This window comes from Manis javanica, chromosome 7 (genome assembly GCF_040802235.1).
Source record: "Manis javanica isolate MJ-LG chromosome 7, MJ_LKY, whole genome shotgun sequence".
Lineage (NCBI taxonomy): Eukaryota > Metazoa > Chordata > Mammalia > Pholidota > Manidae > Manis > Manis javanica.
This window is the reverse complement of record NC_133162.1, coordinates 117,911,935-117,927,724: the sequence shown is the minus strand read 5'-3', so window position 1 is coordinate 117,927,724 and position 15,790 is coordinate 117,911,935. Positions and strand designations below refer to the sequence as shown.

The window sequence follows — 15,790 nt, the reverse complement described above, 5'->3', positions numbered from 1 at the left end:
AAAATAAATAATGTTCTTCATTTACAATCTTTTTCAGCTCTTTCTGATCAAAATATATTTGCCCCACCAAGACAAACATTCAAGTATCATCATTTTTGTTTAATAAGGACAATAGCAGAGGGTGTTCAAGGATAATGACTGAAGTTGGATATTAGGCCTGTATCCATTAGTCTTGCTGAAAATCCAATGGAATATTCCAGGTCCACTTTACAATGCATACATGGAATTTTTCTTTTTTTCCCCCAGTGTAGAACTGACAGTGGTCAGCTATATGAGACTGAGGAGGAGGCGGCAGCTTTAAGGATACTGCAATGTATAGTAGGCAGGCACTTTACCAGGGCTTAGTATGTTGGCTGCAGATACAAACAGCAGAATTAAATTTCCTAGGAGTAAATTCCTTTCCATGCCTGACAGATACGAAGGTTCTAACCCACCCCACGTATACTGTCTTCTGAACTTTTCTTTCTTTCTACGAAGAATCAGATGAGATGGTCTGTTGATCTGTGTCTGTAGGTATAACACAGTGAGAGAACGAAGCGAACTTTCCTTTCAAAACAATGAATCCTGTTTCCAAGAACCATTAAATGGAGTTCAAAATCAGACACAAATTAACTTCAGAATATTTATGAAACAATACCTCAAGTTCCTTTATGTTCTAGAATTCTAAGACACTTAGAATCAACTGTAAAATATTATCACATTAAGTACAAGAGGTGATGAGAGGTCAAAATAAAGAACTTATTGCAGTGTAAACAAAGTCTTTCCTTAAGGAGAAAGCTTCGGGTCCTGAATTTAATGAAGTTCTTAAACTCCAAAAGAAATGAACAATTATAATATCTGGGATGAGCTATATAAAGTAAATTCACTGTAACAGTAAGTAAATACAGGTAGTATCTTCTACATGTGTCATACAACTGACCAGTGTGTAGAATTAGCCTAAAAGAGGAACAGTTTGAGTATCTTGGGTCATCAAAGACTATGGTGTCTCCAAAATGCTTGGTAAGAATATGCCTCCAACCTGGTAAGAGTACTTCAATATATTGTGACTAAGTAAGTTCCCCAGAATACCAATATGGGTTGACTATGGAGGCCTGGTACTAGAAGTGACAAGTGGAGCAAGGTGTACCTTATATCCATACCAAGACCAGAGTCGTTCCACTCCTAATTCCTTCTTGTCATGCCCTTTTCCCCCCTAAAATGCCACTGTTGGTGAGTAACAAGAGCCTACTTTTAATTTTTAATTTGGATTCATATAGCAGATCTCAGTTTCACTGTACACATTAAATAATTTTATTCTCATATTTGATTCTGTGTACAATCTTCAGTCCTACAAAATTGATGTGCCAAAAATGCCATGGTATATATGCTTTTAATTATCTATCCATTCACTCAATTTACTTATTCAGCAAACTGCATACCTAACCTCATGCTAGGTATACTAGGCAGCAAAATTAAAAAAACGAAAAAGTGCCTGTTCTAAATGAGCATTATAGCCTAGTGAAGCAACAGAGGTGAACAATCACAACCAAAGATGGTCAATGCAATACTGAGGGTGTGTATATGACACAGGAGGGCTTGAGGTAAACAATGCCAAGAACTCTGCTTAGAGGGGCCAGGAAGAGGCTCCTGAGGGTAACTGTGGAGATGAGACTTGGAGAACAATTATAATTTAACAAGTGGAGGAGAGAACTACAGGGCTATGTGAAGGCATGCAAGCAGGAGAAAATAAGGCACAAGTCAAGAGCATTGGAAGGAACTCATTGTTGTAGCTGAAAGTGTAAGGAGGGTGAGGAACGGGGAAAAAAGATGTATTGAGGCTGTAGTATGGTTCTGTATGGTCAGTGAGATAGAACTTCTGCTCCTGAAAAGCTTACAGTCTAGAGGAGAAAAGAGATCCTTCAACAGTTCATTTCATTAAAGGGTGGTGTCAAAGTGGAAAAACACAAAGGGAACCATGGCTGCACAGGCAAAATGGAGAGGCTTAAACAAGATACAAAGATGCTCAAATTTTATCCTACAGGAAACAGAGTCTGAAAATTGTCTAAATGGGTAGCAATCACTTTAGTGGCACTGTGGATAATGGACTGGAAGACAGGAAAACAACAGCAGAGAAACCAATACAGAGGTTTCTGACAAAGCCCAGGCAAGTAATGTGATGGGCCTGAACTAGACTACCCTACTTTGGCAATTGTACAATGTGTTTTTCTAGCCAGATAAATGGGGATTCTTTCAAATCATCATTAAAAGAAGAAAAGGAAAAAATCCAGAGCAGTATTTTTGAAATTCCTTATATTTTAGGGTTTGGAAAGAAGTTATATCCAAAACAAACAAACAAACAAAAAACCAACACCGCAATGATAACAAGTTTAAATTTGAGTACAGATAATTTTTAAGGCTAGTAACAGGAATATAGGTAAGCAAATTATGGAATATAAAAATATGATACAAATTTGATATACACTGAAAATAACAGACCTTACATAAGAACCTCAGAAACTTAAAATAGATGCAGAAAAGGCAGGATAAAAAATTGTATGAATAGTATGATATTACATAGAATAGTACATAGAATCAATATGCTGACAGACTAAAAGAAAAAATGAAATAGTTAAAATAACTTTCTATTATTGTTATTCCATTTTTTACAACAGAGCAAAATGAAACAAACAAAAAAAAACACCAACCAACACAAGATTAATCTTTACCCAATGGGCCTGACCCAAATGGGTTACACCCAATTTCTTGGTCCTTAGTTTCTTCTAATGGTTTTTACATATAGTCCTGTCAATGTTCAGTTATTAATATACAAAAACCCTGATAATCTGGCTTGAGAAATCCTTAAAATTCTTATTATGAACAGCTATCTTCTTCCTGATACAATAATAAGGCAAATACAAGCTAAACAGATTAAAAAAGAACACACAGGAAATAAGTCACAAATAATTTTTGCACATGTGTTTCTCTTGAATGCTCAGAGAAAAGACTCTTTGGAATATGATTCTGACACGTAAGGGCCTTTAAAAAGCCATTTAAAAACAAATTAATCAGGGAGGAAGTGGAGAAAGGGGAACCCTCCTATACTGCTGAAGGGAATGTAAATTAGTTCAACCATTGTGGAAACCAGTATGGAGGTTCCTCAAAAAACTCAAAATAGAAATACCATTTGACCCAGGAATTTCACTCCTAGGAATTTACCCTAAGAATGTAGGATCCCAATTTCAAAAAGACATATGCACCCCTATGTTTACCACAGCACTATTTACAATAGCCAAGAAATGGAAGCAACCTAAGTGTCCATCAGTAGATGAATGGATAAAGAAGATGTGGTATATATACAAAATGGAATATTATCCAGCCATAAGAAGAAAACAAATCCTACCATTTGCAACAACATGGATGGAGCTAGAGGGTATTATGCTCAGTGAAATAAGTCAGGTGGAGAAAGACAAGTACCAAATTATTTCACTCATCTATGGAGTGTAACAACAAAGCAAAAACTGAGGGAATAAAACAGCAGCAGACTCACAGAGCCAAGAATGGACTAACAGTTACCCAAGGGAAGGGGACTGGGGAGGATGGGTGGGAAGGGAGGAATAAGGGGAATAATGGGCATTGCAATTAGCACACATAATGTAGGAGGGTGCATGGGAAAGGCAGTATAGCACAGGGTAGACAAGTAGTGACTCTGTAGCATCTTACTACACTGATGGACAGTGACTGTAATGGGGTATGTGGTGGGGACTTGATAATGGGGGGAATCTAGTAACCACAATGTTGCTCATGTAATTATATATTAATGATAACAAAAAAAAGTACAACAAAAACAAAAACAAATCAATCAACAAACATGCCATTTATTACGCACCTATAAGCCATGTGCTTTAACTAAAGATACAAAGAGAAAATAAAAATAGCCCCTGTCCTCAAGGAGCTCCAGTCTAAAAGGAGAGAAAGATGGTTTTAAGTAATTGCACTAAAGTAGAGTGAGTCCTCTAACAGAGGTATGTACAAGATACTGAGATCTAAGTAAAGGGGAGAAATAGAATGAGAAAAGTCAGGGTAACCTTCATAAGGGAATTAGATCTTAAATAAGCTACAGGAAGGGAAAAATGACTTGAATAGCACATGCAAGGAAGTGTGAAATATAAAACAAGGCCAATGTGGATAATGTTAAGTTAGTCCCTATGGTACAAAGAGTAAGGGGAAGAGCAACAGGAAATGAGCAACCATCAAAGGGTAACAACCTCAGTGTAAGATAAATAAACCAGCCATGCATAAAAGAAGAGCAAGGAACTTCATATTTCTCAGTATGCCCTTAGGTGAAAGGAGGGGGCAAAAATATCTCCTCCCCCTACCAAGAACTGAACTCCAAGCAGGTCTGCAGCCCGCACAAAAACTACCAGTGTGGTCCAAAACCAAACCAAAACAAACAAGCAGGGGCTTTTAAGTGGTCTCAGTTTGGTATGATCCTCAAATGCCTGGTGGAAACAAATGCTAATTCTCTTTACATAAACTAAACTTCAATCCAGGACAATCGCAATTTAAGATGCAATCTCATTTCAAAGATGAACAATGAAAAAATATGCATTTTAGAATCGATGAAAAACAGTAGATTTCACAGTCAGGCTTAAATCTGGATATGTTTCAGAATTACCTGGGAAACTAAAAAAAAAGACTTATTAACAGGCTGTATATCAGAGATTCTCAGACAGGTAGGCCTGAAGCAGAGTCCTGAAATCTCTATGTTAACAGGTTCCCCAAAGTTTTTCTTACACAACCAGCCAAGATATCAAGACACTAGCTCTGCAGAGTCAGCTGAAACTCCGGACATAAAAGAAAACAGTAGGATTTTAAGCCAGAGCATAATTTGATCAGACCAACACTTTAGGAAGACCACTCTGATACCAGTAGACTTTGTGAAGTAGAGAGATTAGAGGAAGGTGAGGATCAATGAGGGTAGTAATAACAGATTATTGAAATAGTTTTAAGGCAAGAGATCATTATCATTTAAATAGTAACCAAGGGTGAAGGGCCCCCACCAGTAAGATGGTGAACTTCCGGCTTCTCTTCGGGGTCCTCGGTTCCCAACGGTGCCACCTGAAGCCCAATCACCTCTTGCCCCCTTCCCAATCCCAGCACCTAGCCAATAGCCACCAGCCTCGTAGAAGTAACACCACAATCACCCCATGCCCCTTCCTATATAACCCAGCACCTTTCTCTAATAAAGGGGATTTCTCCAGTGAATTGCTGCTGTGTGTCGCTCTATCCTTTCATTGGTGCCGAAACCCGGGAGACGGGACACCCCAACTGGGCCCCGTCTTCCCCCCTGACACCAGCAGCAGCTTGCCCTCATCCTCTTTTTCCGGCGCTAGCTCATCACTCACCACTCCTCTCTGACCTTTAGGTAAGTTTCCCCCCCGGAGTGGGCCACTCTTCCCCGAGCTATCGCAGTGCCATTGACCGTGATCGTCCGGCAAGGCCCTGATGCTCGGGGACAAGGAGGGAACTCTCCCCGCCTCAGGCCTTCACGGCTGCGGCGGACCCTCAGGCCCCTCCTCCAACAGCCATAAATCCCCGCCTCAGGCCTTCACGGCTACGGCAGACCCTCAGGCCCCCCCTCCAACAGCCATAAACGAGGTGACTCCTTTGTGGATGAGAACGCACCCTTTTCCCCCCTCCTTGTGTTCCATCCGCCAAAATCCGTTCTGTCTGCCGAAAATTCCTAGTACTAGGTACCTCGTGACTCCGGCACTCTGCCTTCTTAGAGAAGTCTGGGTGACGACACACACTTCCTAAGAAATTCCGACTCGTATACAAGTTTCCGCAGACCACCAAGGACCATCGGGGACGTCCTTTGTCTCCTTGCGGTCTGCTTCCAGTCTGAGAATCTCCGTTCATCTTCCCCTGTTTGTCTCCTTCTCTGTCCTTTGGCCATGGGAGCCTCCTCATCCCTCCCTGAAAGTTCACCTCTTGAATGCCTGCTTAAGCATCTGGCTACCCTCTCCCTGACACCTGATATAAAACCAAAACTTCTCCATAAATACTGCTCCCAAGATTGGCCGACATACCCCCTAGACAATAACAACCAATGGCCCGCAGGGGGAACTCTTGATCTTAACATCACTCGCGATCTTTTTAACTACTGCCAGCACCTGAAAAAATGGAAGGAGATTCCCTATATCGAAGCTTTTCGCCTCCTGGCTCAAAATCCCAGCCTCTGCACCACCTGCTCCCGCCCCAAGTTCTCCCAGCCTGCAAGCCGTCTCCCTCCCCTCCCCACACTCCCAATCCCTCTTCGATTACCTTTGACCCAGCCGATGAGCCTCCGCCATACAGGCTTCCCCCTTCTGCCCCTCCCCCTCCTACAACCCCTCCACCCGCAGCGGCCTCCACCCCCGCAGAAACCTCCGGTAATGTCCCTTCCCCCTCTTCTCCTACAACAGCCCCTCCCCCTTCCTCTACCACCACCGCCACTACAGCATCCACCCCCACAGAAGCCTCCTGTCCTCTCCCTTCCCCCTCCTCTCCTCCCTCCACCACTATCTCCTTCCCCACCTCACCCCCTCCTTCTCCGTCCCCCTCACTAACCCCCTCCCGCAGATCAAGCCTGAGCCTTTCAGCCCCCCTCTAACTAAGTTCCAGGAGCCTCTTCCGTCGTTGCCCCCTCAGACTCGGTCCCAAGGGCCTCCCAAAATTATCGCGTCTTTGCCCCCATCACCTGTTTCCCCCTGACAGACTAAGCCAGAACACTTCAGTCCCCCTCAGACTCAGTCCTGAGGGCCTCCCAAAATTATCGCCCCCCTCCGGGAGGTAGGCAAATCCAAAGGCATCGTGCACATTCACATCCCTTTCTCCTTAGGAGATTTAGCCCAACTAGAGAAAGCCTAGGTTCCTTTTCCACTGATCCCACGACATACATCAGGGAGTTTCAATGGACCCTCTAATCTTACAGCCTCACACATCATGACATTTTCATGCTCCTGGCCAATACTTTCCTCCCTGAAGAGCGTAGACGAGTTTGGGACTTCGCCCAAATGCACGCTACCGAAACCCACAGGACTGACCCCACCTATCCCCTTGGCCCCACTGCTGTCCCCAAACAAGACCCACACTGGGATTATAACACCGCCGTGGGTCTCCGCTCTCGAGATATTTTTGCCTCCTGCTTAATAGCAGGTCTGAAAAAGGCAGCTCGGTAAGTAGTCAATTTTCAAAAGCTCCAAGACATAATTCAAAAGAGAGACGAAACCCCCTCCGAGTTCTTAGACAGACTCACTCAAGCCCTATTACAGTATACCAGCCTGGACCCAGAAACACCTGAAGGAAAACATGTCCTTATGACATATTTCCTAGCTCAAAGCTATCCCGACATTAAAGCTAAACTCCAAAAGTTAGAACAGGGCCCCGCTACCCCACAGACTGAGATCCTAACAGTGGCCTTTAAAGTCTTCCATAACCGGGAGGAGGAGAAAGAACGCCGTAAACAAAAGGCTGACCAGGCCAATTTCCAAATGTTGGCCCAGCTGATAAAACCACAACCTGGGAGCCCCTCTACAAACAAGCCCCCCCCATCCAGGAGCTTGTTTCAAGTGCAGAAAAGAGGGACATTGGTCAAGGGTGTGCCCCTCCCCCAGATCTCCTACCACCCCATGCCCCAGATACCAAAAAAAGGGCCACTGGGGGTCTGAATGCCCAACCACCCGAAGGGGAGGCTGGACGAACAACCCCCATCCTAAGCCCGTCGTAGTGGGGCTGGCAGAAGAAGATTGACAGGGCCCAGGGGCTTCTCGCCCGACCATTTCCATCACCAAACAGGAGCCCAGGGTTACTTTAACAGTAGACGGTCGCCCTATCTCCTTCTTCCTAGATAGAGGAGCCATCTTTTCAGTCTTGCGAGAATACCGGGGCCCTAACACACCAGCCATTACTCCTATAGTCGGGGTAGGAGGTAAACAGATTTTCCCATTAAAACACCCCCCTTTTATGCACAATCCTAGACAATCCCATACCTTTCTCCCACTCCTTCCTGGTTATGCTCCAGTGTCCCATCCCTTTACTAGGACGGGACATCCTTTCTCTCCTCCATGTTTCCATAACTATATCCACTCCCACAGCCCCCAGTACTCCCTTTCTGATGGCCCTCATAGCCGACGACCCCCCTCTACCCAATGAAAGCTCCGGTTCCGCCCTCATACACCCTGTAAATCCCAAAGTTTGGGAAATTACAAGCCCCTCCGTGGCCCTATGTCCCCCTGCCTCTATCAAATTACATGACCCCTCTCAGTATATCTGTCAGGCTCAATACCCGCTAACCACTTCAGCCCTCATAGGCCTCCAACCCATCATTCAAGATCTCTTAAACAAAAATTACCTCAGACCTACTCACTCCCCATTTAATGCCCCCATATTAGCTGTTAAAAAAAACCAACGGATCTTTCCGCCTTGTCCAAGACCTTCGCCCTTCGCCTCATCAACATGGTCGTTGCCCCTATCCATCCCTTAGTTCCAAATCCATACACCCTTTTATCGCAGATCCCTGCCTCGGCATCCCACTTCTCAGTCCTAGATCTCAAGGATGCATGTTTTTCTATCCCTCTGGACCCCTCCTCCCAAGATTTTTTCGCCTTCACCTGGACGGACCCATGCACAAGACATTCTGAACAACTTACTTGGACAGTTTTGCCACAAGGCTTCCGAGATAGTCCCCATATTTTTGGACAAGTCCTAGCTCAGGACCTCAAACAGTTTCATCATGATCACTCCGAGTCCACTTTAGTACAATATGTAGACGATCTTCTACTCTGCAGTCCTTCGTGAGAACAGTCTCAACTTGACACTGCCTCTCTACTTAACCTTCTAGCTTCCAGAGGTTACCGAGTATCCCCCGTCAAAGCTCAAATCTCTTCCCCTTCTGTCACTTACCTTGGATTCCTTCTGTCTCAACAAAGAAAGTCCATTACCTTAGCCAGAAAACGACTCCTCTCTGACCTGCCCGTTCCCAAAACCAAGACAGAAATCCTTTCCTTTCTAGGCCTGGCTGGGTATTTTAGAGCATGGATCCCTAACTTCTCCCTGTTGGCAAGACCCCTATACGACCTCAGCAAGGGCCCCCCTGAAGAACCATTATGATCCTCACCCCGACACTCCTTCATTAAGCTCCGTCAAGCCCTTGTGGAAGCTCCAGCTCTCCATCTCCCTGATTTGTCGAAACCCTTCTCATTATACATTCCTGAGAGGTCCAGTCATGTTCTAGGAGTCCTAGGCCAATATTATGGCCCATCTTTTGCCCCAGTAGCTTATCTCTCCAAGCAATTAGACCACACAGTTCGGGGATGGGCCCCCTGCCTATGGACATTAGCCGCTGGGTAGCTCTTGCAGAAAGAAGCTCATAAACTAACATTCGGGGCGCCCCTTACCATTCTGTCCCCACATCACCTAAAAGATCTCAACCTACAAAAGTTTACAGACTCTCCCTCCCTCCCTCCAGACTCCTGATCTTACTGTCCTCTTTCCTCCAAAATCCAGACATTTCTTTTCTCCCCTGCCAGCCCCTGAATCCGGCCACTCTTCGTCCTCTACCCTACTCTCCTCATACTCCCTCGCATGATTGCCTAGAAGCTCTTCACAACTTCCTTCCAAGCCACTCCACGATCTCCGAAGGAGCCCTCTCACACTCCGACCTCATCTGGTTTACTGATGGGTCCTCCTTTAAGCATGAGGGCACCCACTACGCAGGATACACAGTAGTCTCCCTCGAAGATGTCATTGAGGCACGAACCCTACCCCCTGGTACAACCAATCAACAGGCCGAACTCATTGCAGCCACCAGAGCTTGCACTCTGGCCCGGGACACATCTCTCACATTGTACACTGACTCCAAGTACGTATTCCACATTCTCTTGTCTCATGCGGCAGTATGGAAAGAACGAGGCCTCCTCACCACAAAAGGAAATTCCATAACTAATTCAGCCTTAATTACTAAACTTATAGAGGCTTCACAACTCCCACACCGATTAGGCATAGTCCACTGCAAATCACATCAAAAGGATGACTCCCACATTGCAAGAGGTAACAACAAAGCCGACAGAGTAGCCCGGTCAGTTGCCCTATCAGAAGACACACCAGACAACAATCCGTCTGCCCTTGCAGTTTTAGCCTTATCACAAGACACCCTCTGTTCCCAGGACAAAGAGTCTCTCTTCCGCCTCTTACACGATCTGTTCCATCCCAGCCCCCAATCCTTGATCCATTTTTTACAATCTTTTTTTTCTCTCTCTCCAGAAGACAAAACCCTACTTAACCAAATCACCTGCAGGTGCACCATCTGCCAACGCACTAACCCTAATACCCCCCTCAAGGCCCGACCCTTCCCAGCTCATCAAGCAAGGGGTAATGTCCCCGCCGCAGATTGGCAAATAGACTTCACTAACATGCCCCCTGTACAGCGTACCGGATACCTACTCATGTTAGTAAATACATTTTCAGGATGGGTCGAAGCTTTCCCCACCACTAACAAACGAGCGTCCGCAGTTGCCTCTATCCTCCTCACCCAGATTTTTCCTAGGTTCGGGATGCTCACTTCCCTCCCATCAGATAACGGCCCTGAGTTCACTGTCCAAATTATCCAGAACCTCTCCAAGTCGCTCTCGCTCCCCTGGCATTTACATTGTCCTTATCGACCACAAGCTTCGGGAAAAGTAGAAAGAGCCAATAGGACTCTAAAAGACATCCTGACCAAACTATCTCTAGAACTACACCTTGACTGGGTTCGCTTACTTCCCTTAGCTCTACTCCACATTCGGGCCCTCCCAAAGAAACCTTGCTTCTTGTCGCCCTTTGAGATCATGTACGGCCGCCCGATTCTACCCCTGGGGCTCCCTTCCCACAAAGGACCAATTCCTCCCAATATGGCCCTTCCACTACTCTCTCTCCTCCGCACTGAATTGTGGAAATATCAGGATTGGCTCCTTCCTGATCCATCCGCCTCCCAAAATCCTCCTGTCTTACAGCCCGGCCAACTAGTGTTTTATAAGCCGCCAGAGGATTGGCCCTCTCTCACGCCGAAATGGGAAGGTCCACACCCAGATATTCTCTGCACCCCCTCGGCCGCCAAGCTCTCACTGCCTGATAACTCTGTCACCCCTTGGATTCATATCTCCAGGTTGAAACCAAATACCCAGGACCCACCTTCTCTGGACACCCAAGACCCATCAGTCACAATCCAGAGTCCTTGGGATACAGCCCAAGACGCTGTCTACTCTACCACGCCTCATCCCTCTAATCCCTTGAAACTCCGCATCTCCTGTTCACCCCCTTTGCCATCCATACCCGAATCATGACTTTTTCCTCCTTTACCGCTCTCTCGCTTTTTTTCCTCATTCCTATTGTCTTCCCTGCCACCCCAGCCTCCTTTGTATGGCGATTCAAAGTCAGACAGACTTACACACAGCATCAAACAAAAGTTACTGCCCTACTTACACACAGCATCAAACAAAAGTTACTGCCCTCATTGCCACATCAGACTGCCCTCTGAAAGGCTGCTCTAAGCCTTTATACCTCCACTTTCCCCCCTCCACCGAAGTGTTCACTAACAGCTACCTTTATTCTCCCTACCACTGCTTCCTCTATGACCAAAGACAAGCCTATTGCAGGCGATGGCAAGACACCTATGGGGGATGTCCCTACTGGTCTTGCGCCATTCACTACATGGGTAACTTCTAGTACCCACAGTATTACTCCTCCAACCATTTCATGAAATATCCCAATGGCTCATTCTCCTTATCAATCCCAGATCCCTGGGACTCTCGATGGGCCGCCGGAGTCACAGCCTCAGTTTACTACGGGGGGTCCTCGACCCCCCACGGTACCCTTCATATCTCTCAAGAGTATGTTCCCTCTCATTCCCAGATCTCTCAAGTGGCATCGGATATCAGACATTCCGAAAAAGTCATTATCCAAACTCTTGACGGCGCCTCTTCATCTTCTTATTCCTCCTACTCTTGGTTACAGCTCATTCAAGACACCACCATCTTTCTCAACCACACCCTCAACACCGCCAATTGTTTCTTGTGCGCATCACTACAGCGCCCACTGCTGGCCGCCGTGCCCCTTAATATTCCCAACTACTCCTTCCATGCAGAAGGACAACCTCTCTGCCCCCTGGCAGACATACCCCTATGGGAACCAGAATACGCAGATAATCTCACCATCCACCACGGTGTAGGCCCAACTCCACCCCCCTCCAGCGCACTTCACTGCCTCTCTATCTACACCCCTACCTCCAGCTCTAAGACTTTTACGCAACCGGGACACTTCTTTTGGTGTAATGGCAGTCTTTTCAACTCACTGCCTCCCAACTCCGATACACCCTGCATTCTTGTCACCGTAATCCCACAGCTTACACTTTATAGCATGGCAGAATTTCTTGAGCTCCAACTTCCCTTGCCCTCACGCACAAAAAGGGCTGCTTTCCTTCCCATCATGTTTGGTATCTCTTTGACCACCTCAGCCATTGGGGCAGGGTTTTCAGGAGGAGCCTTGGGTCACTCTCTATGGGCAGTTAGAGATCTCAACGCCAAACTTGAGGGAGCCCTGACATCCACTGCCGATTCTCTAGCCTCTCTCCAAAGACAGGTCACTTCGCTAGCTAAGGTCACCCTTCAAAACTGGCAGGCCTTAGATCTGCTTACAGCCGAGAAGTGCGGCACCTGCGTCTTCCTCTGGGAAGAGTGCTGCTATTACATCAACGAATCCGGCATTATAGAAACTGACATTACCAAACTCACCGACCTTGCCTCCAGCCTCCACTCTGCTTCCAATTCCAACCCATTCTCTTCAATACTAACAAACCCCCTCCTCACCTGGCTCTGGCCCATTGCAGACCCCATAATAATCATTCTTCTCGCCTGTCTCTTCTTACCCTGTATAATAAAGTTCATCAAATCCCAAGTCGGAAAAATCTCTAATCAGGCTTTCAACCAGCTTTTACTCAGGAACTACCAGCTTCTGGCCACAGAAGATCCCTCACCCTCACGTAACCTCACCACACGCTGAGATGGACCCCTCTCTCTGCTGGAAACTGTTCCTGGAAACAATGGCTGCAGATGCCTGGCTCCTGACACCCACATCCTCTTGGCACCATTGGAATCAACAGGTCCTCGACCTATGGTTACAGGGAACCTTCATTGATTTCCAACCTGAAGAAGTCCACATCTACTCATCCTTACTGTGGGGAGTCCTATCAACCCTTTCCTCCCAATCCTCAAGCCCTCACTCCCTTCTCCGCCCCCGTTCAGCAGGAAGCAGTCAGAGAGAAAGCAACGTCCACAACCCCATAGAGGAGAAAGGGGGGAATGAAGGGCCCCCACCAGTAAGATGGTGAACTTCCGGCTTCTCTTTGGGGTCCTCGGTTCCTGACGGTGCCACCTGAAGCCCAATCACCTCTCGCCCCCTTCCCAATCCCAGCACCTAGCCAATAGCCACCAGCCCCGTAGAAGTAACACCACAATCACCCCATGCCCCTTCCTATATAACCCAGCACCTTTCTCTAATAAAGGGGATTTCTCCAGTGAATTGCTGCTGTGTGTCGCTCCTTTCCTTTCAAAGGGGAGAAAAATAAGTATCAAGGGAGAATTGGAATTATGTAAAAAACTAGATGAGGGTAGAGGTATAGTATCTAATTCTAAAAAATTTCAGAAGACTCACCCCTAATTGGCATTACAGCCAATTTAAAAATAAATCTTATTTGGGTATGGTAATCCACCAACATTTAACTGCATAACAAAGTATCAGTGCTATACAAAATCCTATACTATAAAACATCTAATGTTACAAATGCAACTACCACTCAAAATAATTTCCACATTCAAATGTAAGTACAGAGGGATTGTATTCTTCAATGTTTTACATTTTTATTAATCTGTGTATATGCATTAAAAAAATAAAATCTCATTGGCAAAAAGAGAAAGGATTTTCACTGATTGATAAATTTCAATTACAAACAGAAAACAATGAATTAACAAACTTACGCTGAATATGAATGAACTGTTTCGGCTGTTTAAACTCTCCTTTGTACAAGCGATTATAATAGTTGACGTTGCTCTCTGCCTCAGGAACTGGAATTACCATGCTCTCTTTTTTTTCTCTGAACACTTGCTGTGCTGAAATAGCTCGCTGTAAATGATGTTCCTGGAAAATGTAAAGCAGACAACATAAGTTGTTTTAATACTGTTAATGCAACGAATAACTCAATATAAAATTTACTTTCGTAAATAACTCCAAGGTTCTTTAAGAATCAATCATAAATAGTTGCTTTGCCACAATCCTACAGAAAGCATTGCCATTGTTCTCCCTTAATACTGGTGCTTATTCTATTACCACCTTAAATTATTGTAATTTTAATAGGTAGAATTTTTTACAAAAATTTAGTATATCCATATTCACAAACTAGAATTTAACATCACAATTACAAGAAAATTGATCCCTAGTTTGCTAAATTAATTGAGGTGCTTACTACCAGTACCAAATTATGGGAAAATAAGCAAATGACAGGAAAATAATTTGTATCACAGATTTTAAGTATCTTCTGCACTTAATACACCTGAAACTTCAACAGTACAAAATTCTGTGTAATTCAGAGAGAAATAAAATTATATTCAACAGACCACATTACCACTACAGCAGGGAGTAACTTTTTAACAAAGGTTAAACAGAAAGTTTTCATAAAATACACCCATGTTCTAATAACTTTTCATTACCTTCCCCACTTACTGCATACTTTCTCCCCTGACACACCATGGACTTTTCACAACAAAGCAGCTTCACTTTGTGGGAGGTAAATTAGATCATGTCACGCCCAATGGATCCCCTTCATGCGCAGATGAAAAGTTAAAATTATCAGTGATTTAATAAGGCCTTCTATCTCTTCAACCAAATCTCCAACCCCTTTCCTTTTATCTTTTATTCTAGCCACCCTGAGTCTCCTTAAGGTTCCTAAATATCCAAAAGGATTGTTTTTGAAATTCCTTCACATCTCTTCTCATTAGAGAGGCCTTCTGTGATTTTATCTAAAAGAGTACTGACTATGCTGCAATGCATAAATTATTATTTATCAGTAGTCACCCTTTCAACACTTTTCAGAGCCCCTAGTAGACACCAGATACTACTCCTGTCACTTGAGAATTGTTAAGAGTAAATGAGACAGACTATGCCATTAAAGAACTTAGCTAGTGGAAGACAGATATTGTAAGTAGGTAATCATGGTTGCGCTTCACAATTAAGTCTCTTTGCAGTCACATCACTGTCGTGGGAGGACAGGGAAAGATGTCCAAAAAGAGCAAAAATCTAAACTAAAAGACTGCTAAGATCAGTAAAGATTTAACAAGGCAAAAGAGAAAAAAGAAAGAATCCAGGTAGAGAAAACAGAATATCTAAAATGGACAGAAGCCCAGAGACGTTCAATAAAAAGGCAAGCAGTTGAGGAAAGGGACAGGAGTGTGGGTATGGCTTAGATTTGACAATTTCCCCACTTGCAGTGCCAGGTAGAAACATGTTTTTCTTTGTAGGGTAGGATCCCAAGTTAGAGCACTAAATATATTTCCCCATAAAAATACTAGTAACAATTTAATTAGAAATGATTAGTAGTAAAAACTTTTGAGTTAACTGGGAAACTGTGAGGGATCGAATACACACACAAACAGATGAAGAAACCAGGAAGGCAGGTCTTGAATGAGCAATTTCTAGCATTATTTAAGCCTGTATTTTACTATTCTGCAGACATTTTATTCTCCTG

The 15,790-nt window shown here is 44.6% G+C and overlaps 1 protein-coding gene across 2 annotated transcripts in view; it reads right to left on the bottom strand.

The window, feature by feature from the left end:
• EPC2 (enhancer of polycomb homolog 2) overlaps positions 1-15,790 on the bottom strand; it is a 174,200-nt gene that overhangs the window by 93,440 nt on the left and 64,970 nt on the right. For both annotated transcript variants that reach the window (XM_036996081.2, XM_036996080.2), the window contains exon 2: positions 14,028-14,187. In XM_036996081.2, the coding sequence (XP_036851976.1) occupies positions 14,028-14,187 (160 nt within the window). The remainder of the gene's footprint in view (positions 1-14,027; positions 14,188-15,790) is intronic.